General features: G+C 35.8%; 2 protein-coding genes across 2 annotated transcripts; both read left to right on the plus strand.

The window, feature by feature from the left end:
* The first annotated feature begins 6300 nt into the window (after nucleotides 1-6300).
* On the plus strand, nucleotides 6301-14139 carry LOC130946519 (replication factor C subunit 2). Its single transcript, XM_057875284.1, has 14 exons — nucleotides 6301-6611; nucleotides 7111-7216; nucleotides 10201-10427; nucleotides 10526-10604; nucleotides 10717-10796; nucleotides 11006-11128; nucleotides 11247-11316; nucleotides 11428-11501; nucleotides 11813-11933; nucleotides 12024-12086; nucleotides 12891-12950; nucleotides 13384-13509; nucleotides 13614-13694; nucleotides 13852-14139. The coding sequence occupies exons 3-14, from the start codon at nucleotides 10384-10386 to the stop codon at nucleotides 13954-13956; spliced, it is 1026 nt and encodes a 341-aa protein (XP_057731267.1). The 5' UTR covers nucleotides 6301-6611; nucleotides 7111-7216; nucleotides 10201-10383; the 3' UTR covers nucleotides 13957-14139.
* Nucleotides 14140-14867: 728 nt separating this feature from the next.
* On the plus strand, nucleotides 14868-15835 carry LOC130946535 (uncharacterized). The gene has a single exon (XM_057875303.1). It carries the CDS (start codon nucleotides 15058-15060, stop codon nucleotides 15592-15594), a length of 537 nt encoding a protein of 178 aa, XP_057731286.1. The 5' UTR covers nucleotides 14868-15057; the 3' UTR covers nucleotides 15595-15835.
* Nucleotides 15836-27637: the final 11802 nt, after the last annotated feature.

Here is a 27637-nt window from a genome sequence, read left to right on the forward strand (position 1 = left end):
ATTGGTGGCTGCGATACGGGGAAACAGAGATGCTGGCAACAGAGATACGCTAGCGGCAGCGACACGGACAGGTAGATGCATTGGCAGCAGTGGTCGAAGTCATCCTCTTCTCGTCATGTTGCCTCTAGCATTGCTCGTGGTAGTGGTCTGAGTCATCATCTTTTTGTTGTTACTTGTTGCTGATTCTTCTTCTTTAGTCTCTGTTAGTTGTTGTTTTTGTTGTTGTTGATTCTTCTTCTTCAGCCTCTGTTAGTACTTTAATGTTCTTGTTGTTGTTGATTTTTCCTATTCTTCTTCTTGTTAATTGAATAGATATTCAGTTCTTGTCTGAAATTGTTTTGATTTAAGATTGTCTGAAATTTGAGGGTGCAAAAATGGTAGATCTATGAAAAAAGTGAGAGTAAGTGTGATTCTATGCAAGGGTATTTTTGTCCAAAAATTAGAAAAATGATGATTTTAAAACTAAGTTGAACCTTAGGGACGAATTCGAATGCAAAAAAAGTTAGGGACAAATAAAATTTCTGGCCTAAACTTTAGGGAACAAAATCATACTTAACCCATGAAAATAGTAGACAAAATCAAGTTTTTTGAAATTTGTTGTTGGCCTGATCAAAATTCTTTGTACAATGATTTGGCCAAATGCTGCTTATGTTTTAATATGCCCTACAAGCTAGTGGATGGAAGATGTCAATAATTTTTAACTTGGATAAGTTCCGATGAAATAGTTAAGGAGATAGGAGTTTAGTAAGTATATCAACCAATTGACAAGAAGAATTGATGGGAAGAAGTTTCATGATATCGGCCCGGGCTTATTGACGCACTATATGACAATGAACCTCCAAGTATTTGGTTCATTCATGGAAGACCGAGTTTGCTGCGATGTGAAGTGTGTACAATTATCACAATAAAGAACTGGAGGACCCTTACAAGTAATGTGGAAGGCATCCAATAAATTAAGAATCCGTTGCAGCTCACATGTAGTGTTGGCCAAAGGACGATATTCTGCTTCAGTAGAAGAACGCACCACAGTATTTTGTTTTCTTGGTTTTCCAACTTTCCAACTAACCAACAAACCCCCTACGAAAAAGGGGTAACTAGTTAGAGAATGACGAGTGTCCGGACAATCGACCCAATTAGAATCGCTGAATCCGGAAATATGAAGAGAAGTGCTTCTAAGGAAGAAAATGCCCTTTATAGGACTAACCTTGAGGTATATAGGAACCGAATGGCAGCATCATAATGATTCTTAGTAGGGGAGATCATGAACTAACTAAGCTGTTGTGTGGTGTACATGATGTCAGGTCAAGTTGTGGTCAGAAAAATGAGGCGACTGACAAGACGACGGTAAATAAACGGATCATCCAAAAGAGGGTTGTTGTCTTGATACAATTTAATAGCACTATCCATTGGCATAGAAGTAGATTTCGCACCCAATAGACAAAACCAGTATTAAATCTAAACAATATTTATGCTAAGATAAAGAGATTCTTTTTATATGAAGGTTTCAGTGGCTAAGAGAAGGGGGGGTTGAATCTTAGCCCCCTTTTTCTTGATTACACTTTCTAGTCTTTGAGGAGACTTTTTTATTTTTGTCTCGTCCCTAGCCACGAGACTTTTATTTGTGTCTCGTCACTTGGCACGAGATATTTTTGGTTTTGGCTCCTGTGCAGTAGAAACAGAAATAGAGTAGAAGAGAGAGAGAATTACACACAAATATATCCTGGTTCAGCTGTTAAGTACAGTGCAGCCTACATCCAGTCTCCATCACAACAATGATGGAATTTCACTATAATCATTCTGATTACAAACTGTAAAGTGCTAACCCAACTTACAAGGAGATTCCCACAGAATCATGAAACACAACATAGATGAACAAAGGAACTCTAAGGACATCTATGGCTTTTTCTTTTAATTTTGCACTCTCTGCCTTTTTCCGCTCTATGACTTTTTCATATAAACCTCACTATTTGCCTTTTTCCATGAGACTCAAGACATGACAAAATTAAACAGAAAAATACAAAACAGAATACATTAAAGGAGAAGAAAATCTGTAAGCTTAGGTAGCTATGAGAATCTTGTGCCTTGCACTCTCACTGCTTACTTCTAACTTCTTGAATCAAACTGTAACTGTTCACCCTTTTTATAGAAGAGGAGAAGCCTTCACAGTTGAAATAGAAACCAAGCTTAACTTCTTTTCCTTCACACAAAACCGGTTCGGCCAAAAAGAGAGAGGAGGTAACCCATGCAAAACTCAACATGCAAATACCTCTGGTTCTTCCTTGGTCATCACTCTTCATCAATCCGAGCTCTCCATCCTTGGCTTGCTCTCTAAGATAGATTTCTGGCCCTTGATACTTCATGATGATGATGACTTCATCTGCTCCAATCTCTGCCTCTTCCATCACTTCGCCACTCTAGCTACTTCCTGTGGTGGTTGAGCAGAATCAGAGACAAGCCATGCCTCCAACGATCTCTTCCTTGCTAGCCGAATCTTCTTCTACCTTTTTTTGGTATAAAGAAGCCAAGATCTCATCACCATATCTTACCATTCATGGTTGAAGATCTCAGCCACAACATACTTTATGTTTTTTATGTTTTCTTGCCATCATCATGATGGTCTTGATACTTGCTCTATCTTCTTTTCGGTGAGTAGGTGTAGCTTCCATGGTTGCTGGGTAATGACCGAAACAAGATGAAGAAAGAGATGAGAGAGAAGAAACAATTTGGAAGGAAAGCAATTAAATAAGTTAAACAATTCAATTGAAAAAGTTACTTTTACTTCCCTGAGTAGCGTGTAGCTTTCAATGGCATCAATCATATCAATGATATTCTCTCTCATGTTTTCAATGCTAGTATTAAATTCACTTTAGTGAAATTTGAATTCCATTAGAAATGGATTCCGTTGGAAGCTTGTAACATGTTTAAAGGAATGAGTTTTATTTAGTTAAAGAAATGCATTGTACCCATTTCCTTTTGATTTCGGACCAAGCAGGTTTTGGGTCTTGTACCAAGACTTTTTAATTTGGGCTTGTATCACAATTGCTGGCCCAATAACAACACATTGTTTCAGCCACTATGATCACAATAATTTAACATCAAGGCTGAAAGTTTATAAGCATATTGGGCTTGCACCAGAATTTCATTTTTGGCCCAATTATAAAACCTGCAACACAAAATTATTAATTAATATATGTTAAATGAAAATTAAATTAATAATTTTGTAATTAATTATTTTAATAATGTTTAGTCATCACAAATATTAATTTAGAGTTTTCCAAACTCATCATTATAAAATATGCAACTTTTATTCCTAAAAAATATTTTAATGTGCTCATGTTTTTAATATGAACATTCTTATGTAAAACATGTTTGATGTTAGCTATTTTAGACAAAAAAAAATTGTAATTACAATATCATCCAAATAAACTAACAATATTTATGCTAAGATAAAGAGATCTCTTTTATAAAATATGCAACTTCAATTCCTAAAAAATATTTTAATGTGCTCAGGTTTTTAATATGAAAATTTTTATCTAAAACACTTTTGTTGCTAGCTATTTCAGACAAAAAATTTTCAATAATTACAATATTATCCACATAAATTAAGAATATACATACTTCAGTTCTCATAAACTTAGTAAACAAACTATAATAATAAAAAAGAAAGTGGAAGAACGGATAATTTTTTGTACCACATTCGACTTGATTAGCGAAAACCATATAGAAAATTCAATAGCTTGCAACACTGGTTGGACAGAGAAAAGGACACTCTAGGAGGCAATGATATGTAAACATCCTTAGATAAATGACCGTGAAAAAAGACGTTGACATCAAGCTGTAAAGATTAGAGAAAATATTTCTAATAAATTTACACTCTCAATCTATAAAGATTCTTTTGTCACACGCCTTGTAATGTTTAATAAATGAAAATGTGTCTTGCAGAATATAGTAATCCTTGAATAGTGCTTTAGCATTTTCAATTGTACTAGACTTTCATCTTTTACCTGAATATAGTAATTGAGTCCTCACATGCGATTTCTTTTTGGTGGGTGAAATTTTCAATTTTATTTATCTAAAAATCATTGAATTTAAATATTTAAAATTTTATATTGAATTTTGAAAAAAATTATTTTATATTTAAGTAAATCTGTTTAATTACGGTTTGATTCTAATTGGACTATTGAACCTTTAAATCAGTCACTTGACTGACTTGGTTCTCATAACTATAGTTATAAATCTGGCTTGATCCGGCCAGTTCGACCAGAAATCCAAATCGGTCGAATCACTCATTGAACCGGCTAAGTATCGAACTTGTAGGAATTTGGATTGACCTACTTGGTTTTCAATAAAGTAGTTTACAAAATCCGGACGGGGTCACGGTTTTGTTTTTTGAGACCGAAACGACGTCGTTTTAATATCCCCCAACTCCCTGTTGATGTCCTAACTTGATGAATGTGATGATCACCCCACTCCAAGCCCTCGTCGTGAGTCTCGTTACTCTCTCTCAAGCTCAAGTTCTGTCACTCACAGTCTCACTCTCATCTCTCGTCTTCGGTCTCTCACTTTCACCTTCCATGTGCTTGCTTTGTCGGCAGCAGAAGTAGACGAAAACAGCATCTGGTCACTTGGGTGGTGGAGGTCGTCGTCTTCTTGTGTTGGCTGTTAGCTCAGTTGGTCAGCTTCCTGCCTTCCTTCATTGTCAGTCCTAGGTGAGCTTCCTTCGGCCCTGTTCTTTCAGTGAAATTAGAATTTTATAATGGTGGTTCTTATTATTATATGTGGTTTTTTAGAATTGTCGAAGCTGAGTACTAGGAATTTGGAATGGTATTTCTTCATTGTTCATGGTCTTTCATTGCTCTAAATTTTTACTACACCTGGAAAATTATCATAGTTGAATTTTTTGTTGTAAATTATCAATGAGTTGAATTTGTTGCTATGAGTTGAATTGTTGCTGAATATATCACTAAGAAAATTTTTTATTGCTGGATAACATCACTGTTCTTTTGTTTCTAAATTGCTGAATTGTTGCCCTGCTCTTTTGTTTTTTTTATTACTGTGAGTTGAATTGCTTGAACATTTTAATTTTCAGTTGCTATTATGAATTATTCTTGATATTGATTTATGAAAAATAACAAATGTAATGGACTAAATAACAACGTTATAGAAGATATAGATGCAAATTAAAATGAGAAAAAATGTTGATCAAGTTCCAAATTTATCCTATGAAGATATAGATGTCGACTTTGAGATCTCCTCTTGGATTTGATTTACTGATTGTGTTATATTTCACTGGCTCTTGTTCATTTAAAGTGAGAAAGTATTTTGTACTAGACACTAGTTTGTTATCTCTTTTTGCATCGTTAGTTATGTTTAAGAGTTGATATTTGATTATTATTATTATTATTAATATGTTTGTAATGACATGTATTTTAACTTTTGATTTTAATTTTATATATTTTTAATTATAATTGAGTCAACCGGGTGAATCAATGACTCATCGATTAAACCAGTAACCTAATGATTCGGTCATATGACTGGCTTGATTATCGGTTTGTCTCTGATAACTATGCTCGCAACCTTGCCCTTAACCTAGTCTCCAACCCATTAACTCCAATTCATCTCCTTCTTTGTGCTCACTGCCAGTCCGCCACACCCACCACCACGCAGCCACTCTGCCTCACAGCCTGAGTGCCTCTGTCCTCTTCACCCCATTCTCTATTCAACCCAGTCCTTAATCTTCTCCCAAAGTTCCTTGTCTCTCGCTCTGTCTCACACACCCTCTACCCATTCGAACCTCTCTCTCAAACTTCCCAACGGCTGCCACTTTTTCTCCAGCTTTACTCCCATATCTTCACTGCGCGCGACTGCTGCTTTGTGTTCTCTCTCCGGCGAGGCTGCAACCTTTGAACTCTGCTCTCCTCTGGTCTTCTGCTGCTATGCTTTCTACTCACCAAGTCTCGGTAGCTACCTCTTTCGAGATATTCACTTCTGATTAATTGATTATTGATTACTGAATCTTGATGACTTGATCCATTAACAATTTGGATTAATTCAATTTTTTTAATTTTCTTTGTTCATCTGTCTATTTTATTCATGGTTTTAAAAATCGGATCGGATCGATCGGTCGAACCGATCTAACCAAAAATCAACAATGAAAACGGTCCAATCCGTTACCATTCAAAAACCATTCAAAAACTATTGAAAATCGACCGGAACCGGCCAGTTGGACCGGACCATAACCGGCGCCGTTTTGATTTAAAAAAAAAAACCCAACGTTCAACCCTCACTCCCTCGCCCCCCTTCCCTGGACACACCCCCTATTCGTGAATTACCATCCCTCTGAAGCAAAGTTCAAAATCACCCAACCAAAACCCTAGATTCTCCCTGCAACGGTTCCACCGCAGTACCGCCGCCGTCCGTGCTGTCGGCGCCTCCGCGTCCTCTCTTGTAGCCCAGGCCCTCTCTTGTAGCTCGGCGTCCTCCCTCTCTCTGTCCCCGTCCTCCCTGGCTTCTCTGTTCGAGGTTGGAGTAGCTCGCCGCTGTGTTGCCGGTCGCCGTTGTCTCGACGGTCGCCGTCGTATCGCCAGTCGCCGTCCCTGTCTCCGTCGAAGGTTAGTGGCACTGCTTTCACTTCTTCGGTTCTTCTTTTTCTTTTATGCTCTGTTTGCTGATTTTTTAATGTGAAATTGTGAATGGATTAATGGAAAATCAAATAATTGATTTTGTGTTGCTGCTCTTTTTTCAATTCCTGAAATTTTTGTTAAAATTTTCTTGCTGCTTCTAAAAATGGAAATCAAATCATTATTGAAATTTTTGTTTAGCTTTATTGATTTCAGGTTTAGTGTGATTAGGGATTACTTGTTTCTGTTTTGTAATGTTTGTTGCTGAATGCTAAAATGGAAATCAAATCTAATGCTGTTTGTTGCTGAATGATGATTTTTGTTGCTGAATGCTAAATGATGAATGCTGTTGGTAGTATTAATTTTGTGCTGCTATTAATTTTCTGGCTGTGGTGCTGCTTCTGTGGGTTCTGGGTTCTGGTGTGCTGTTCTGTGTTTTGTGGCTCTGCTGTGTTGATCATCTTTCTCAATTGTTAATGTTCTTTATCAGAGCTGAGAAGCAAAATGGCAATCTGAACCAGCAAAAGGATTTCCGCAGCGTCAGCACCTGCTCACACTCGCAGGATCAAGAAAACTAACTCTTTTTCTGCCCTCTGGTACCTCTTCATCTTTCCATCTATTTCTGCACTCATTCATTGTATAGTAAGTCAACTCTTTGGATTACTGGCATAATTGAATTGGAGATTCAAGACACACAGTTGATTTCTTAATACTGAAAATTCACCCTTAGTTTTGATCTAATTGGGTTGTTTAGTAGGAACTAATAGAATCTCTTCATGGCTTTATCATTGTTGTTTATCAAGTTATACTAGTTTCTTGTAAGAGAATTAAAGCTAGCTAGTCTTGCCTTCTGTTTTGCACTAATAGGAATATGTAAATATGGCCATTTTATCAAAACTATAGTCACAATTAGGATGTTTAATTTAATAGTATATGATGCAGATACGCCTATGGTACAGATATTTGAGTAGAAATGAAGTATTTGTACATTATAGCTTGCATATGTTGCGGAATAGGATAATAACAATTAAGAGTATTGAGTATTGATATACTTGTTATCTCTCTTTAAAATGTTACTTTCTGTATTTACTATTTTAATTTAGCTTTGCATTCTCTTAGGACTTCTTGGAACAGCGATTATAGTGTTGTTTATTGGGTTTCTTTCAATATATCATGGTATTATCTGATATCTTCACACTTTGTACTATTTGAATTGGCATTTCTTTCAATAGTCACTCACAAGCTGCTTCTATATTCTAGGATGTTTATTTATTATTTTATTTTAAAATGATTTTTTCGGTTGAACCACGGTTAGACCGGTTGGACCAGTGAACTAGTGACTAGAGCGGTTCAATGGATGGTCCGGTTCTCAGAACCTTGATTTTATTAGAGTAGTTCTGGTTTTGCCTCTTTGAGATGAAGATACATTGTGTGATTAAACTAATTAAATTCAACGCTATTATATCTCTTTTATGTTTGTGCTCTATTCTGCCCAAATAGAACCTTAATTTGCTTGTGTGTGATTAAACCTTGTTACTAAGAATGAACTAATTAGCATGTTGGAGCCTTAGTATGTTTCTGATTTGCTTGTCATTTGAGCGTAATTAAAAGACAAATGGAAGGAGGAAGGCCTTATAGTTTGCTTCTGTTTTGCTTGTCATTTAGGCTCGCTGATCCAGCTTCATTAAACACAATGTAATGTTCTTGGTTTATCTTTTGATCCTTTTTGGATCTTGGGCATACAGCATTTCAAATGCCTAACAATTTGTAATAAGTGCACTGTATAAAAGGATTTGCTGCATCTTTATAGGCTATTTCCCTTGAAATTGCTTGCTTTCCTTTGATCAGTTGTTGTACTAAATTTGGACCTTAATAACATAATTCAGAATTGTCATTATATGAAGAAAATTGTCAGGTCTCATAGTTGTGGCCCGGAAATGATAAGATTTCATCGGTTTAGGGCTGGGTTAGGGCCTTTGCTTTGCTGGTAGCTTCTTGTTCTTTGATTTCTTGGTTCCTCTACTTTTTAGTTCAGATAGGGATTATGTTTTAGTGCTGAATAATTATGTAGCACCCCAGATTAGTAAATTCTATCACTTTAGGTTTTAGAGTGCAAGGGTTCTTATCAACATACCCAACTCCCAAGCGAACAGTTGTTGCTCAACTCCATGTTTCACTATGAAGGGAATGAGTTTTCTTATGCCCCCATCAAATGATTGCTAGCTAGGTTTGTGCGTTATTTTTCAGTGTCTTTCATAGGTTTTTTACCTTTGGGCAAAAAAGATTGTACTTCAAGAAAAAGATGACATAAAACCAATGCCTAGAAGATTCATGTATTGTCAATTGTAACATTATTTCTTGATCTCCTGTGACATTTAAATCAAGAAAACAAGGTTTTTTTTTTTGTTAATTATGATTTAGGACATTAAACCAATGATCAATTATAATTTGATAAGAGAACATTTTTTAACTCAAACGATAACACAAATTATTTCCTTAAAAGGAAGGTTAGGGTTATCTTTGTTGAGTTTCTTATTGTGACTGTTTTGAAAAGTTACCCACCTTGTTTATATATTTCTAAAGTTATTCTCTAGAATGTAGTTGAGTTATTATGGTAAATCATAACACACGAACACTATTACTTCTATAAGCAAATATCATGATGTTGCTCTTTTTATTGCTTATTTGGCTATTGCTGGAAGTTTTTTTTTTTTTTTTTGGTAAAATGCTAGAAGTGTTTTCTCTTACCTTTTTGATTTTTTTTCTAATCTCTATTTAATTTGCCGACCCCATTTAGTGGGACAAGACTTTGTTGTTGTTGTTGTCTTTATTTAATTTGCTTCAACAAAATCATCTCCAGAATCAATTGGTATAGGTAATCATTTATATTTTGTAATTTACACTTTATAGAAATTCCAGTTGCACTTATCCATGATCATATCACAAATTATCAATATAAAATGAAAGGTGGAGGATTCGAACCTTTCCCACTAAAACCTGGGATTGCAAGTATTAGTCCAATTTGGCGCTCATATTTTGCCAATTTTGCGTAATTATTGGGACGACTGAACGTTTGAACAATAATTTTGCCCCTTATAAAGATGAATATACATATTCGAAGTATAACAAATACATTCTAAATTAACATTGAATACTTGATCCATTAAAATTCAACTATATTAGTTGTATATTAAAAATGAGTTAAACATATACAGAATATTTGACGACTGATTTTTTATTTGCACATAATTTTTTATTAACATTACAAGAATAATCTCTCTCTCCAAAAAGAAAGTTAATTATTTGGATTTAATAATAATATTTCTCTCCAAAACAAAGTTAAGATTCAACTCATAAATCCAAATTTAATAATTTTTTGTTATTTATATTTTTTGGACAAAAGAGTTGAATTTTCAATTTTGTATATTTATTTATTGTGGTCATTATATATTTATTTATTTTTAAATAAAGAGACTGAAATAATCACCAAAAAAAAAAATAGAGAGACTGAAACAATATTGGCCTCTCGTGTATTTTGTTTTTTTGGTCATAACTCTCGTTCTTTCTTTTTGTTTTTCAGAGGGGCTAGTGGCCCATTTTGCTTGGGCTAATTCGTAGTAAGTTGGGTTTCGCAGACGAAACCGTGCGTTTATACGCGTGACAAAGTAGCGGGAAAAGAGCTCTACATATAGCAGCTAAACAAGCAGAGTGCCGTGGAGTGGAGTGCCAACTGCGAAGAGAACACTGAAAGAGAAAAAAAAAAATGGCGCCAATCATGCAATCCTCTCAGCCTTGGGTCGAAAAATAGTACTAACTTCTTCTTCTTCTTCTTCTTTTCCACAATTTGTGGGAGAAAAAGAAAAATTGGACTTTGATCTGTTTAAACTCAATTTGTTTTGTATCAGCCGACCAAAACAAGTGAAAGACGTAGCTCACCAAGACGAAGTTGTTCGTGTCCTCACCAACACTCTTGAAACTGGAAGCGTAATCCTTTTCTTCCTCTTCTTTTTATTTGCCCTTTTTTTCTACGTAGTCAAACCCCTGGTAATTCCATTTATTGGTTATGATTATTTTTTTTTTCATTTTTGCATTGCAGTGCCCCCACATGCTCTTCTATGGACCCCCCGGCACCGGAAAAACAACCACTGCTCTTGCAATAGCTCACCAGCTTTTCGGGTATGCTCTTATCTTACTCTAATAGCAGCTCTTCTTATTTGTACTTGCTGTTTTGTTACTTAGGGTTTTATGTTCTGAGAAGAGGGAACTTTTATTGTTGAAAATATTTCGGTCTTGTTTGTTCTGTCAATTGGTATGTTTAAAGGCAGTATCTTTAATGTGTGATAAGTGACAACTATGTTGTGTAATGTATTGCTTGTTTTCCACAGGCCTGAGCTTTACAAGTCTAGGGTGCTGGAGCTCAATGCAAGTGATGACCGTGGGATTAATGTTGTTCGCACCAAGATAAAGGATTTTGCAGCCGTCGCCGTTGGTACTAATCAGCGCAAGGGGTATGCTATACCTGATTTTGTTCTTTAGATTTGAGGCTGTCTTGTTCTTACAATGGTAAATTTTGTCGGTTTGGTGTGTATGCCTTCCTCACTCTTCCTTGGTGTTTCGATATTTCAGTGGTTATCCTTGTCCACCATATAAGATTATTGTCTTGGATGAGGCAGATTCAATGACTGAAGATGCTCAGGCATGTTTGCATATGTACATTTTTATTTTTTTATTTTCTAACTTTAATTGTCACATAAGTGTCTGTGGTTACTGGTTTCACTTTTCACATCACCTATAATTTGCTGCACAGAATGCCCTGAGACGAACGATGGAAACTTACTCTAAAGTTACTCGGTTCTTTTTCATATGCAACTACATCAGCAGGTATATTATCTTCCATGTTACCATTTTCTGATTAATCTTGTTGGTTTTTTATATGTAACATCATCAAGGAACCAAGGAGACTTAATGTGGCCATGATTAATATATAATTTAACATAACTGCTATTGTTTAAATCAACTTTTTTCCCCATTTCATTCAAATGATACAAGGATCTTTTTTCTTGTTGGTATGCACCGTTTAGATAATGTATCTTTCATAAAAACTAAGATATTTCTTCTTTGTAATTTGTGTCTTGATCTAGAATGCGTGACCCATTGATTGTGTATAATAAAAAACTGTAAATTTTTTGTAGGATCATAGAACCACTGGCTTCAAGGTGTGCAAAATTCAGGTTCAAGCCATTGTCAGAAGAGATCATGAGCAACCGAATACTGTACATTTGCAATGAAGAAGGACTCAATCTTGATGCTAAGGTGGGGAACCTAAGTAGTCTCATTGTGATAGATTTCGTAGAGTTTATGTTGAAATTTATTGAAGTACTTTATGTGCATTTGCTTCCATAGGCTCTTTCAACCTTGAGTTCTATCTCTCAAGGAGATCTTCGTCGGGCTATCACATACTTGCAGGTGAGAGATGTTCCCCTATTATTATAGCTTGTGTTTACTCTTTAGTCATGTAAGTTTTTCTCTTCCCATTTTCTTCAATCAATTAAAACATTTTTCACTTATTTTAATTATTTTCCATAATGTTTGTTTTTATTCTAATTTTTATTCATTATTTGTTTAATGGAACCAGTTTCTCAGAATAAGTTGTGTATGTATACATCTCTATATCTTAATTTGTTATGGTTCAATCTTGACACTACCACTGACTTGTAACCATCAAATTATTCATGAATTTAATAGATAACTATTATTAAATAAGATTATTATTTTTGGTAATTTACAATGAAAGATCATTTTAAACATGGGTATGTTTGTTTTTATATAATAATAACTTATAATCCTCAATAAGAGGATTTAGTGGTAAGATATAATAAGGAGAGTCCAAAAGACTGCAAGTACCAGGCTGATAATAGAGGAGAGTTTTATGAGCATTTCTTTGAAGCCATGTTCATCTGTTGAACACTAATTTTCAAAGGAGTCTCCAATTGGTTCCTTGTAGGTTTCTCTTCCACTTTTTTCTTCCCCCTGCTTCAACAAATTTTGTTGAATAAAATGGAATTCTCTTATGCAATGTAGCTGTACAGAAATGTTGCTATGATAATTTGTTTCTCAGATCAAGGCTGTCTTGAAAGTAGATGTGTTGTTTGTTCTAAGATTTTACATTCTTTTTCCTGCTTTCTTGTGATGATCAATCTCTGAAACGTTAATGACCATGATTGAGTAAATAGCATCTATTTCTCAAATAACCCATTATTAATTTTGCAGTCAGCGGCTCGATTATTCGGATCTTCCATTTCTTCAGAGGACCTGATTTCAGTATCTGGGGTATGTTGTGGCAGAGGCCCTAATTTCATTTGGCTTGTTCTGTCTCTGTATACAAAGAAAATATAGATATTAATTTGAAGTTGTCTACATGTATTATTTCGTATAGTATATGGAAGCTTGATCATGCACCTTGATATTTAATATTGTCATAATTATTTGCCGAAGGGCAAGGGATTTGATCCTTTTAGCAAATGATTTCCTTGCTCTTTTTATAGCATGGATAAAATGAATAGGATTATGACTTGATATTGATATCAAACATCTCTGAAATTGCAATTCATGCCATTTTTTTGAAACATAGGTTATCTACGTCTATTGCTTGAAGTGCCTTCCTGTGTATATATATTTTGTTGTGTTTACTATTCTATAGGAGTAACTAATTTTCAAATTTCAACATGATGTTTGTGTTATTTCTAAAATTCCAATCTATCAGGTTGTTCCAGCAGAGGTAGTGGAGGCAATTCTGAAAGCATGCAAAAGTGGAAATTTTGATTCAGCCAACAAGGAAGTAAACAATTTCATTGCAGAGGGATATCCAGCCTCTCAGATACTAACTCAGGTCTTGTTTCTGCCAGTTTATTTTGACAACTCTTTTGTCAATAACTCTAATTACTGTTAACTATTCCAGTAAATCCTAACTCGACGAATCAATTTGATTCTCAGTTATTTGAGGCCATTCTTGAAGATGACATATCAGATGAACAGAAAGCAAGAATCGCCAAGAAGCTGGGAGAAGCAGATAAGGTTACTTACAAAATTACCTTTTGCTTTCAGAAATTATACACTAATACCACATAATATTTTTCTGTTACCTTTGTAAGAACTTCAAAATTTTACTCAGATGCATCATTGTTATTGTGTGATACTTACGATTCCTCACTAGTTGCTCGTGGAATTGCAGTGTCTGGTTGATGGTGCTGATGAATACTTGCAGCTTCTTGACACAGTCAGCACTACAATGCAAGCTTTTTGTAACGTGCCGGAAGGATTTGCTTATGGGAGTTAGATATATGATAGATAGCTGGTTAAATCTAGAAGGGTCAATTAGAGGATCTATATTATGAAACTAAACTAGATTTGGACTCGGTTTTTTACTTGTTTTGAATAGTTCATTCCTAACATTTATTATATGATATCCCTTGTGTACAAAATTAAGGCTACAGCTGGTGAAATTAATGATTGCAATGCAGTATCTTGAATCATACAAATGGTTTATTAAACAACTAGCATAATAGGAAGAGATGAATAAGTGTACTACAAGTCTACAACACTTTTAAATTCTAATCAATTGAACGGACTCAACATAGTATTAGTGGGCACGCCTAAGATTATTGCATGGCAATATTATTAGTAGCCTGCTCTAGTGCTCCTAACCAGCAATGAAGGTAATTGTGAATTGTGATGCTGCTATTTATTCCTGTTCTCCCCACTTTCAAACATTAATAGCGCCTGCAACTGTTAGCTTAGCTTAGCGACCCATTGTACTATTGCAGTAAATGATTAAACATGGTCCAACTTTTCCATTAATACCACTTAATGTCTATTCTTGTTGACCAATTTGAATCGTGTCCCATGCAAATTAGTATAATGAACTATACCACCCTTTAAGGCAAATTAGTATAATGAACTATACCACCCTTTAAGGCTGCTAAGACGGAAATCATATAACCTTGAATTGAACCTTCAAATTAGTAATGAACTCTTTAATTAGCTTATAAGAGACAAAAACAATAACTAAAACTCGGAGAAAATTACGTCCTTTAAAGTAGGAAACGTCATTTTTCCATACATTTGAAATCATGATAAGAACCCACGTCCATGACCATGAGAACCTTTACAATGTGTAGCAAAAAGTCTAAGAACATAAAGCTTACTCACATGGTAATGTTCTAACATAGCTGCCTTGTTAACATAAGGAGGTCAACAAACTCAAAATCAAAATGGACCCGCAACAAGTCCCACACTAATCCATGCCTTCAATCTCGCACAAACACAATAATCACACTCATGCCCCTCACTTGTAACTTAGTTGTCCACCATATAAATATGCACCTCACTCACACTAAACAAAAACAAATCCCAAGTTTCTTTTACTCTTTGGAATAGAATGGGTGTGGAAGATGGTTCATTTAGAAAGCCAGGTGCAGTTCCATTCAAGTGGGAGATAAAACCTGGTGTACCAGTACACCACAACCATCATAACTACCATAACCACCACGACCACCAAGAACCACAGGTTATGTCACCGGAACCGCCATCGCCAAAGCTCAGGCCACCTCCGGCAGGGTTATATCCATGTTCCCTGGCTGAGCCGCGGACCAGATCATTTCGGTCGAGTCCGAGAGTACGGTCCGAACAGTGGAGGTTCGACCAGCCGCTTATTACCCGACCGGAAACCGTGTCGGCGGGTTGCTTCTTCTCGCCATTGCTAAGGAGATTGTCGAGCAAGAAGGCGGGTTCGAAACGGTTTGCGAAACCCGATAAGGAATCTCAAAGTGTTTCGGAGCTCGAGACGCTTTCGCGGTGGTCGTTATCGTCGAGAAAGTCGTTATCGCCGTTTCGGGTTTCGACGTCGTCGTCTTCGGTTGCATCTTCGCCCCGACTCGTTGGCGATGCTGAATGGGCCGGGTTTGGGCTTTTCTGAGAATGATTTGGCCTTTTAATCAAGTGATAAATTCATTAGTTTACTTAAGCAAGTGTTGGGAGTTTAAATCCTATTGTCTTATATATGTAAAATCTATTAGCCAATGATAAATTTTTAAATGAGCTTAGATTCGTAACGAATTAGTATTTAGCTTGTCAAACTAAAAAATAATGTGAATAAAAAAATACATATGAAAAAAAAAAAGTAAAAAAGGAAAACGATGTGTCAATTTTTTAAGTATAAATGTATAATATTGGATAGAGGGAAAAAAATAGTAACTTGATGGAGAGTTTTCTTGTTTTTGCTTGTATGAGTATTGAGTGTATCTTTTTCAAAGTACTATACTTATACTCTTCATAAGTGATAAATCAACTCTTCTTGATAGATTGTAATATTTGTGTGTTGCTCTAATTATCTTTTTTTTTTTTAAGTTAGGAATGATATTTGAATTTGTGATTTTTAAATGAATATAAAAAAATTGTTATTTGAATTATAGTTAATTAACTGATTATTCCATTTTATTATTAAATTTTTTTTTTATGATAAACATATATCATTTTATAAGAATATTATATACACACAAAAAATTAACTATTAAATTAATTATTATATATTTATATATAAATATATGTAGTGTTTAATTTATTTTTAATATATATTTTATACAAATAATAAAATTTTTTTGTATATATAGTATAAATATTCTCTTTGAATAATAGAGATCACGTATCACAATTCATATCTTCCTTTCCGTCTAGTTAAAACATGAAATGTGTCAACTATTTTAATAATTTGTAGTAATCTTAATCTCCAAATAAATTTGGAATGAGCCTCATCTTTTTTAACGTATGTGGCGGAGTTGTTGGCAAAGGTAAGGTTGTGAAAGACTGGTGTGGTCACACTCAATATGATGATGATGAAAATTTAAGATTAAAATTAAATGAAAAAAAAAATACTAAATGTATGTGTTGTGTCTTAATTGGTGAGATTGAAAGTAGTTTATATACCAAATTGCCATAGATGGTCTGCATTCTATCTCCTTACTTAAAATAGAATAATAATTTTGTAAAAATTTGAGTAGATTTAAATAAGTGGCTTCTAACTACCCACATTAACCAACTAACGAGTTGCATTTGGATCTAATCTAATGTCAATTTCACATCTATAAGCTGTATGAGTTATATATGTAATGACTTTAGAATAATTTAGAATCATTTCTGAGTTTAGTTATCAATGGAATCTCAAAACTTTCGGATTCAAGTGAAAAAAAAAAAGGTAATTTAATAACTATGGAATCACGTCAAAATTAACTCAAAATATAGAAAGAAACAACCCGACTTTTTGATCGTTGACCTCTTGGGCATCTACTTATCAGTAGAAAATAAAAAATAAAAAGTATAGACAAATATATAAAAAAATTAAATTCAAAACAAATTGAAACATAGAAAAATTAAACTGATGAGAAAGAAAAAAAAAATGTAAATGTCGTACAACTTCTTTGCTGCAACAACCGTGGATATCACACACTTGTAGTAGAGTAGAAATGTTATAGTCAACCATTAAAACATCATGTAAATATATCCATATCCAATACATAAAATTATGATTATTACTATATAAAATAATGCATTACCCCCTGCAAAATGCTTGAGATTTAATTAAGAATATGGCACCTCCACAAAGTTGTAACGTAGCAGTCATTCCAAACCCAAAAACATGCATTTTGCAGGCCGTTACCATATATATACATATGATATAAGCCTGATTTAATATGAACTAAATCAACATTAATTAAACTTATCGCCAAAGACATGGGAACATTCAACCAACCTGATCATGCATTATTATCATATTCTTAGTGTCATTATTTGCTACTTTGCTTTCGTATATGTGACAAATGGATGGATTTATAAATCGAACTGATAAAATTTAAATGACATTGCAGTTGGGAATGGGATCTTTGATCAGATCGATTTGTTTTTTTATTTTGCTCATGAAAGTGACTCTCAAAACAGAATACGTACTTATTACTGTACGTGACGAATTAGTTAGTGTGTTATACAAATTAAATAACCCGTGAAAATTGATATGGAGTTATTTTTATGTAAAATTATTAGTTAAAAATTGTTAGATAATTTAACATATTTAATTAAATTGTTATTTAACGATTTTTTACTATCAATTTTATATAAAAACAGTTGCACATAAATGTTTACCTGAATGACCTTTTATACGTGGATATAAAAAATTGAATAATTTATTTTATTCTCTATGGTGTGCGTTTGTGTTTATTTATTTATGAGTAATTATCTAAATTAATTTTGAGTTTTTTAATATTAAATATTTTAGTTTTTTAAATTTTAAAATAAATAAAAAAATTTTAATGTTTATTTTCATTAAATAATAATCACAATATATATTTTTTTTTAAATTTAGTATGCGTTTCGAGAATTATTTGAAATTGGGTTGTATTTGGGTCTGGACGTGAGATTCAGACTTCGAGTGAGGCTGCACCTGACTTGTCTTCCGCCGAGGTACCACCGTCCGAGTTCCTCGTGAGGAGTTAGGGGTGGTACTTGCAAGATACTCTGATGTTTAAGTTAGTAAGAATTCTAACAGGTTTATATTAGATTGGATCTTAAGTATATCTGAGGAGTGTTAGTATATTTATCGATGATGAAACAAAAACCACCGTTGGAATAGTTCCACCATTATTGGCAGATAACCGTCCCCTTTATTCAGGGGTTATTGAGGTCTCTCTTCTAGAAGTAAGTGAGAGATAGTAGGGGTTAGTTTTAACTCCTTCAGGAGGGAGTTATCACTTGGTAGCATTCTGTTCAACTCTTAGGAGGTCGGCTACTCGGTAATTGCCTTCTAGGCTTTTTCTACTTTGGGCCTAGTTTGAGTTTTGGGTGAGGGTATGAATAGTGTCCCTGCTTGAGTCTGATCTTTTACTCAGGTCGTACTCAAACATGTGAGAAATCGGACAAGTGTTAGTAAGTAGGATTATCACGTCGGATTTTTTTAGGTTTCCGTTTTTGAGTCGGAAACCCGACATAATTTTGAAATGTCAACCGTTGCGTCTGTTGGCTTTCAGTTTTGACACGTTGGGTGTGGTTACATTGGTAACGGTGTATATCTTTAAATGAGGGAGGGAATTTTACATTTTTGCCCCCTGGGTCTTATAAATACCTCTCTCTCTTTCTCATTCTTCTTTTTCGTTTCCTCTTCTTCTGAGATTTACTCACTTCTTTTCTCTCTCAAGCTTTTATCTTCTCTTCTTACATTGAAGTTCCATTCCTCTTTTGAAGAACGAGTGTTTATTTTTGAAGGGAATCATCTGTTGCTTTGCTGTGTTTTATCTTCTCTTGCTTTCTTCGAAAAAAGGTTAGTTCTTTGTCTTGTATACTGCTTCTTGCATCTGGTTTTTTAGATTAGAAACTAAAAAATCTTGCATAAATGTAAAATCTTATTTGTGGATCTTACTATTTCTGTGTTTGGACTTGCTATTTTGGTAGCTTTTTGGCCTTCACATTTTCATAGAAATTGGTTCTTTTGCGTTTTTTTTTTCTAGTTTATTACACCGCTGTGATACTATTGTTGTCTCTTTTGTGTGTTGTGATGCCCCTAAATGAAATTGTCTGGCTTTTGGAAACAATGTCACTCTTTTTTTTTTCGAGGATGCCCCTTCTGTGTTTGTTGTTGATTTTTGTCTGAAAAAAGGCCTTCTACTTATTTTCGAATTGTAGTTAAGAGTTTCCGACTTGTAGTGATGATTTTTGTTTTATAATGTAGGTATATCTCTTTTATATGTCTCGTTCAATTGTCTCGAGAATGTAGTCCAAGATTTCCGAGAAGTTGTAAAAATGGATAGATATTTCGGTCCTTTCTGTAGTTTCAGTAGTAGATAATGTGTTTGTAGATGAATTTCGTAGACACCATAGGGTTTGTAGCTCTAAGGATGACTAGGAGAAGTATGAAATAGAAGCTCCTAACCCGGAAGACCAAGTATGTTTTAACTGAGTTACCACATTGGAACCCCAATTTCTCTTCATGTATGACTACCTTTTTACCCGAGTTGGGGTGGTTTTTCCGTTTTTCGATTTTGAAATCGATGTCTTCTCTTTCTGTGAAGTGGCTCCCACCCAACTTCACCCAAATTCCTGGAGTTTTATGAAAACCTATTAGTTTGTGAGTCGTGAGCTTGATTTTTCGATCTCTTTGAATATCTTTTTCTTCTTATTTTAGCTCACAAAACCTTTCAGTTCCACCAATAAACAACAATGGGTTTCTTTCTGAGCTATACAAGGTCGGAAAGTATTCTCTATTTTCGACGAGTCATTCCATAATTTTAAAAGCTTCTTTTTTAATGTTCGGGTTGTTGAGTGTCACCATCCGCTTTTCTTTAATGAAAATAATGAATCTCGCTTTCAATTATATTGGGTAGAGTCCACTCCTGTCGATAAGTATAACTTGGTAGATTTTGATGAGGTTGAGGAGACTATTATAGAATTCTTCCGAGAGGTTTGGGGACGGGCTCCAAACCTTGATACGAAGAAGTTTCATCTTGAAAAGCCGAGTTATGTTCGTACTAAATTAGGTAGTTATTGCTATTATTTGTAGATACTTGTTTGTTGATCCGAGTTGTTTCTAACTCTCAATGTTCTTGTGCAGAAAAAATGAAGAGTAGTTCGAAGGCCTACTAGAAAGTTCAAAAGGCCAAGATGAACACTAGAGCTCTAGCCCTACAACTTCACAATTTAGGGAGGTCGGATACTCCTTCTCTGACCGAGTTAGATTTGGATACTTCTTCTCAATCTAAGTCGGTATCCCATCCTCCTCCTCCTCCTCCTCCTCTTTTGTTGTTACCCCTCCTGTCCCTCTCTTCTCGGACCTAGTTCCAAAAAACAAAAAACTTTAGAATTTGGAAGTATCAGTATTCATGATATTGGTTTTGATGGGGTGAATTTTTGTGAGAGACATATTCTTCCTCATAGCTTAATTGCCATGGATGATATTTCTATCAAAAACCATCTCTAGGTCTTGATCCGAGGGAGAATTTAGATAGCAGGGGTATGCTCTGCTTTACTGAAGGAGTTGAAAAAAACTCCTTTGGGTGCTACTTAGCATTCTTTGGAGGCTTTATGATACAGAAAAATTATTCCACATAACTATCGGCAAGTATATCAGGTCGTATCAAGTAATAAAACTCACAAGAGTGAGGTCAATCCCACGAGGATTAAATGATTAAGCAATCAATAGTCAGTTGATCATTCTAGTTAGACAATCATAGTTGAATGATAAGTAAACAGGAAATGTAAATGACATGAAATTAAAAGAAAGCAATAAAGTAGTAGAAAGTAAATGACATGAATGTAAAGTACAAGAAAGTAAAGTGCAGAAAATATAAAGTGCTAGAAATTAAAGATAAAAGACATTAGAAATTGGAGATGTTGATCTCTCTTGAATCAATGAACCTGTTCTTCCTCTTGTTCATGCAATATTTAGATCTATGGCGGATCATAAGTAGTTGAGCTCCAAGGTCTTGGTTACTCAACTTCTCTAGTCATGATCATGCCAAGTCCTTGATCTAATGCTCATAAAAAGAGGTGAAACTTAATTTCTAAACCAAAGCCACACAACTCATAAGACTCCAATTTTGGAGAGATTATATGTCACGTATCAACTCCAAACCAAAATCAAATTTATTGTGAGAAGAGAGTTTCAAACTAAATTTCTATGATTCCTTGGCCTCGGTTCACATAGAATTCTAATAGATTCAATTTCTCTTCCAATGGAGTTAAATCTTTGAAGAACGGAAACTCTCTCTTAGATAAACAAAACAAAATTTCTAATCTCATACACATTACTTCAAAGACCCCAATATTAGAGAAATTACATGTCACAATATCAACTCTAAATCAAGATCAAATTCCTTATGAGGAGAGAGGTCAAACTGAATTGCTATGATTCCTTGGTCAAGGTTCACATAGAATTCTAATAGATCCAATTGGATCTTTGAAGAACGAAACTCTCTCCTATGTATGAAGATAGAATCAAGAAGAGAAGAAAATAAATATCAATTCAATTAAAATTGCAGCAGAGCTCCTTTTTCGAATGTGGATTAAAGATTCACAAAATTTACAAGAGTGATATGAAAGAAATGGAAGAGAAGAGAAGTGTGGAAGGGAGGGGTCCGAAGACCCACTCTCAGTGGTGTGTGCCCAAGATGGTGTGTGTGTATCCGCCCCCAATCCTTCCTTGGGTGTGTGTGTGTGATGGTCCTATTTATAGCTATCCTAAATTACCAAATGAAATTGAAAATAAATTACAATCAACAGAAAATTAACTACTTCTAGATGATTCTTGTGGCCTTGATTGAGTGATATTTGTGGGCTTGCTTGCATGATTTTGTAGTGGACCTTGAATGAATTTAATTGAACCAAAATGATGCTCCAAGGGTCATTTGGCATGCATGGGTGCTGATTTGGGCGCTGGTTATGTTTGGGCGCTCGTTTGGTTTTTGGGTTCTGGTTTTTCCAGCGCCACTTCCAACGCCAGGACAACTCCAACTTTTATTTCAATGCCCGTTTCTGAAGCCCAAATAGAATGTCCACCCCATACTATTATATATTTTTGGAAAGATTTGAATGTCTACTTTCTAACGCAACCAAAAACGTATCATTTAAACCTATATAGCTCAATTATGCTCCTTTGAAGAGGATAAGGTCATCCTGGCAGGGTTGCTAGCGTTGGCTTAAATGAGCGCCAAATCAGCGCCCAAACCAGTGCCAGGACTTGTTCTAGGCTTCATTTCTGGGCACTGGTTTATTCAGCGCCCAACTAAGTGCCCAACTCAATGCTAGGGCTAGCTCCAGGGTTTCTATTGGCGTTGGTTTACCCAGCACCACTTCCAGCGCTAATTCCAGCACTGGGTTCTTCCTCTTTGCACTTTCGGATAATCTTTCTTCCTCAAATTTAGTGTCCATCATGTAGTGGCATATATGGTTGGAAAGCTTTGAAAGTCTATTTTCTAATGGTATTGAAATCATCTCATTTGGAGCTTTGTAGCTCAAGCAATTCTTGTTGGAGTATGAAGAGGTCAAGGTTACAAACCTCTTGAAGGTTTCTTTGTGCTTTATGCTTCTTTTTCCACCATTTTCTACAAAATTTATCAAATCAAAGAAATCAAAGAAATATACAACTTAATCACAAAAATACCCAATAATTAAGCATAATGAATTAAATTTTTGATATGAAAAAGCATAAAAAAACACAACATGATGCACATGCACCACTTTACAAGCCGAGGTGACCTCTCTTTATGAACAAAAAAAAAGAGTGGGAAAAGAGAAATTTAGGTTGGAATCCGACTTCCTTAACTCGGGAAAATGAAAAGGTGCGATGGCTGAGGGTTTGAAGAAGAAAGTTATACCCATTTTTTTTTAGAAAACTTGGATTTGAAGGAGGAGGTGAACCGACTTAGGGATGAATATGACGAGTTGGATTTGAAGTCCTAAAACACGGGCTTTTATGATCGGCGTGTATAACCTCTTTACATCGAATTGTACCTCGTCGCTTTATCTTGCCGACCATTTAGGTCAGGCAACTGATTTTTGTATTTTTTCGAGCTTAAATCGGTGCATGCCATAGAATAAACAATGAAATTTTAAAGATACTTTATCATTAATGAAGAGTAATTTACAAAAATGCTTCTGCTAATAAGGGTGATAATTTTTCTTGCCGTTAGCCCTCACTTTGATGCCTCGTTAAAACCCCTTCCAGAAAAATTCTTTTCGGAAAAAAAAAAAACTATGAAATCAGGAAAAAGAGTACACCAGAGAGCAAGGTACGCTTCTAGCTATAGTATCTCTTCATGTTGCATGCGTGCCACGACCTTGGGAGCCTGGTTCCATTTAGGTCAAACACCTTGTAGTAGCCTTTTCCTAGGACTTCAGCTATCTTGAAAGGTCCTTTCCAATTAACAGCGAGCTTCCCTTCACCCGACTTGGTTACCCTAATGTCATTTCTTATCAAGACCAAGTCGCTTGTTGTGAAGCTTTTTTGAATGACCTTCTTGTTATATTTGGCCGATATTCTTTATTTTAGCGCGGCTTCTCTTATCTGAACTTATTCTTGGACTTCATGGAGGAGCTCGAATTCCTCTTTCTAGGCTTGGATGTTTTCTATCTCATCATAAAATCTTACCCTCGGGCTTTGTTCATTGACTTCAATGGGGATTATGGCTTCTATCCCGTATACAAGTCGAAATGGTGTCTTCCCAGTTGTCAAATGAGGAGTTGTTTGATAAGCCCACAGAACTTGTGAAAGTTCTTCTGTCCATGCTCCTTTTGCATCTTGTAACCTTTTCTTTAAACCAACTAATATGACTTAATTTGCTACCTTCACTGGCCCATTAGCTTGGGCATGCTCTACCAATGTGAACTGGTGTTTGATCTTCATACTCACCACTAAGCTCCTGAAAGTAGAGTTGGTAAACTGAGTACCATTATCTGTGGTGATCGAATGTGGGACCCCAAACCAAGTAATAATATTCCTATACAGGAATTTTTGACTTTTTTTGGACTATGATAGTAGCTAGTGGTTCAGCTCTATCTGGGTTCCTTCCTCGTTGACCAAGATAATGCCCGCACCACTCTCGATTTTATTGAATGATCCGTCTACATATAGGCTCCAGGTTGTGGAGGTCCCAGACTTGTCACTAGTGTATTCAGCCACAAAATCGGTGAGGTATTGGGTCTTAACGGCTGTCGAAATTTCATATTTCAGGTCAAACTCAGACAACTCTATGGCCCATTGTACCATCCGACCTGCTATGTCTGTTTTCTGAAGGATCTGCTTCATAGGTGATTAGTTCGGACCTTTATGGTGTGTACTTGGAAGTAAGGTCAGAGCCTTCTAGATTCCAAAATTAAGGCATATGCAAATTTTTCTATTCTTTGGTACCTCAAATATGGTCCTTGTAAGACTTTACTGGTAAAAGAGATGGGATGTTGTCCGGCTTCATCTTTTTGTACCAGAGTTGAAGCTACCGCCTTATCAGTGACGGCTAAATATAATACAAGTTCTTCTCCTATTTTTGGCCGGGTAAAGATAGGCGATTGACTTAATAAGTTTTTGAACTCTTGAAAAGCATCTTTGCATTCAGGACTCCATTCAAATTGGCATCCTTTTTTGAGTACTGAAAAAATGGGTAGGGATTTTAAAGTTGATCCAGCCAAAAATCTGGATAGGACTGCAAGTCGGCCATTCAACTGTTGGACTTCTTTTAAACAGGTCGTACTTTTCATACCTAAGATAACTCTGCACTTGTTGGGATTGGCATCAATTCCCCTTTGTGTGAGCATGAACCCCAAAAATTTTTTTGCTTCTACTACAAATGTGCACTTTATGGGATTCAATCTCATTACGTGCTTCCTTATCGTATAAAACACTTGTAAGAGATCAGACAGGAGATTTGCTTCTTCTTTGGTTTTCACCAGCATGTCATCTACATATATCTCTATTAATTTTTCGAGGTGAGGTACAAACATTTTGTTCATCAATCTCTGATATATGGCGCCTGCATTTTTTAGAACAAATAGCTTGACTACGTAACAGTAATTCGCTCTTGGAGTGACGAACGATGTCTTCTCGTGATCCAACTTGAACATCGGGATTTGATTATATCCCAAGTATGCGTTCATAAAAGATAAGTATTGGTATCCTGAGGATGAATCTACTAAAGCATCGATGTTGGAAAGACGGTATGGATTCTTTGGACATATTTTATCGAGTTCGGTGTAGTCGATGCACATTCTCCACTTCCCATTTTGCTTTTTTACTAACACAACATTTGCCAAACATAGCGGATATTTGACTTCCCTGATGAACCTGGCTTCTAGTAATGCTTGAACTTGTTCTTCGACCACTTGAGTTCGTTTAGGCCCGAGTTTACATCTTTTTTGCTGAACAGGTCAGGATCCAAGATACACTGCGAGCTTGTGAGTCATGAGTTTAGGATCAATTTCCAAAATATCAGACGCTTTCCAGGCGAAGAGGTCGGAATTTTCATGTAGAATTTTGATGAGTTCTTCCTTCAAATCTGTCCCTAGGTTTACCCCTATGTTAGTGGTTTTTCTGACTTCATCCCCGATCTGCACTTCCTTTGTCTTTCCTTCAGGTTGTGGTCTTATGTCGTCTCTACTTCGGACTCTACCGAGTTCAATTGAGTTAACTTCTTTGCATTTATCCCGCAGATTTAAGCTTTCATTGTAGCATTTTCTTGCTAACTTTTGATAACTTTTGATCCCCTCTGATAGTAGCAATCCCTTCCTGTGTCAAAAATTTCATGCAGAGGCATGTGGTAAAGACAACGGCTCCTAGTCAGTTTAGGGTTGTCCAACCTATCAGGGCGTTGTAGGCTGAAGCTACATCAACAACGATGTAGTCAATGTTCAAGATTTTGGATCTCATACCTTTTCCAAAGGTATTATGTAGGAAAATGAAACCCAATGGTCTGATAGGCGTATCTCCTAGCCCAAAAAGGGTGTCTGGGCTTTAGTTCTTTCTCTTCCAACCCTAATTTGTCGAAAGCATGCTTGAATAGAATGTCAGTTGAACATCCTTGATCCACCAAGGTCCTATGAAAATTTGCGTTAGCAAGTAGCATGGTAATTACCACGGGGTCGTTATGCCCGGGTATTATACTCTGCGCATCTTCTTTTGTGAAAGAGATGGTTAGTGAGTCAGGGATTTCTTCCTCCACTTAGTAGACTTCCTTTAGGTGTCTCTTTCGAGATGGCTTAGCGAGCCCTCCTCCGGCAAATCCACCTGCTATCATGTGGATATGTCTTTCTAAAGTTCAGGTGGACCGATCTCTTCGATCGGTATCTTCTTCATCCCTTTTTCTTTCTCCCTTACTGTTCGACCTTTCTATGAGATACTTATCCAACCGACCTTACCTAGCCAGTTCTTCTATCACATTTTTTAGGTCATAACAATCATTTGTAGAATATCCGTATAGCTTATGGTACTCATAATATTCTGTGCGACTTTCACGCCCTTTTTATTTTTAGTTGGACGAGGGGATAAGCTTCTCGATATGGCAAATTTTCCTATAGATATCGACAAGAGAAACTCGCAGCAGAGTGTGATTGTGGTACCTCCTTGGTTTCTCTGAGTTGTGTTATTCCTTCTTCTTGGGCTCTTTCTCCTTTTATCGAGTTTGATAAGGTTGTGTTTGTCAAAAACTAAGTTCTTGTAGCCTGTCATTCTCATCCATGTTAATGTACTTTTTAGCTTGCTCTTGTACTTCATTTAAAGAGGTCGGATACCGCTTTGAGATGATTTGGGAGTAAGACCGCTCTCAAAGACTATTGACTAGCCCCATTATTACTGTTTCAGTGGGCACATTTTGGATCTCTAGGCACGCCTTGTTGAATCTCTCCCTGTAGTCATTGAGGGATTATCTGATTTTTGTTTGACTCCTAGCAGACTAGGTGCATGTTTGACCTTGTCTTTTTAGATTGAAAATCGGGTGAGAAATTTTCTTGCGAGGTCGTCGAAGCTGGTGACCAACCTAGGTGGTTGACCATCAAACCATTTCATGGCCGACTTGGTAAGGGTTGTTGGGAAGGCCTTGCAATGAGTCGCATCTGAGGCATCATCTAAATACATTCGACTCTTGAAATTGCTTAAATGGTGTTTTGGGTTGGTCGTTCCATCATAAAGGCTTATGTCGGGATTTTTAAAGTTCCTAGAAACCTTTGTCCGCATGATGTCTTCAATGAAAGGGTCTTCTCCTCCTAGTGGGGTATCTTCCCGAGCTGTACGTAGATTCCTACTTCGAAGGTTGGATTCCAGTTTTAAGAGCTTTTCTTCCAGCTCTCTTCGTCGCTTGATTTCTTTCCTCAAATTTTTTTCTGCCTTGCTTTGTTGCTCTATCTCCTGTTTGAGTTGTTCAAGTCAGTTTTGATGTCCGTGTAGTAGTTCCATAAGTTCAGTAGAATGGGTTTAATTTTCATCCTCGGGGTAGTGAATT

Source organism: Arachis stenosperma, chromosome 8, assembly GCF_014773155.1.
Source record: "Arachis stenosperma cultivar V10309 chromosome 8, arast.V10309.gnm1.PFL2, whole genome shotgun sequence".
NCBI lineage: Eukaryota > Viridiplantae > Streptophyta > Magnoliopsida > Fabales > Fabaceae > Arachis > Arachis stenosperma.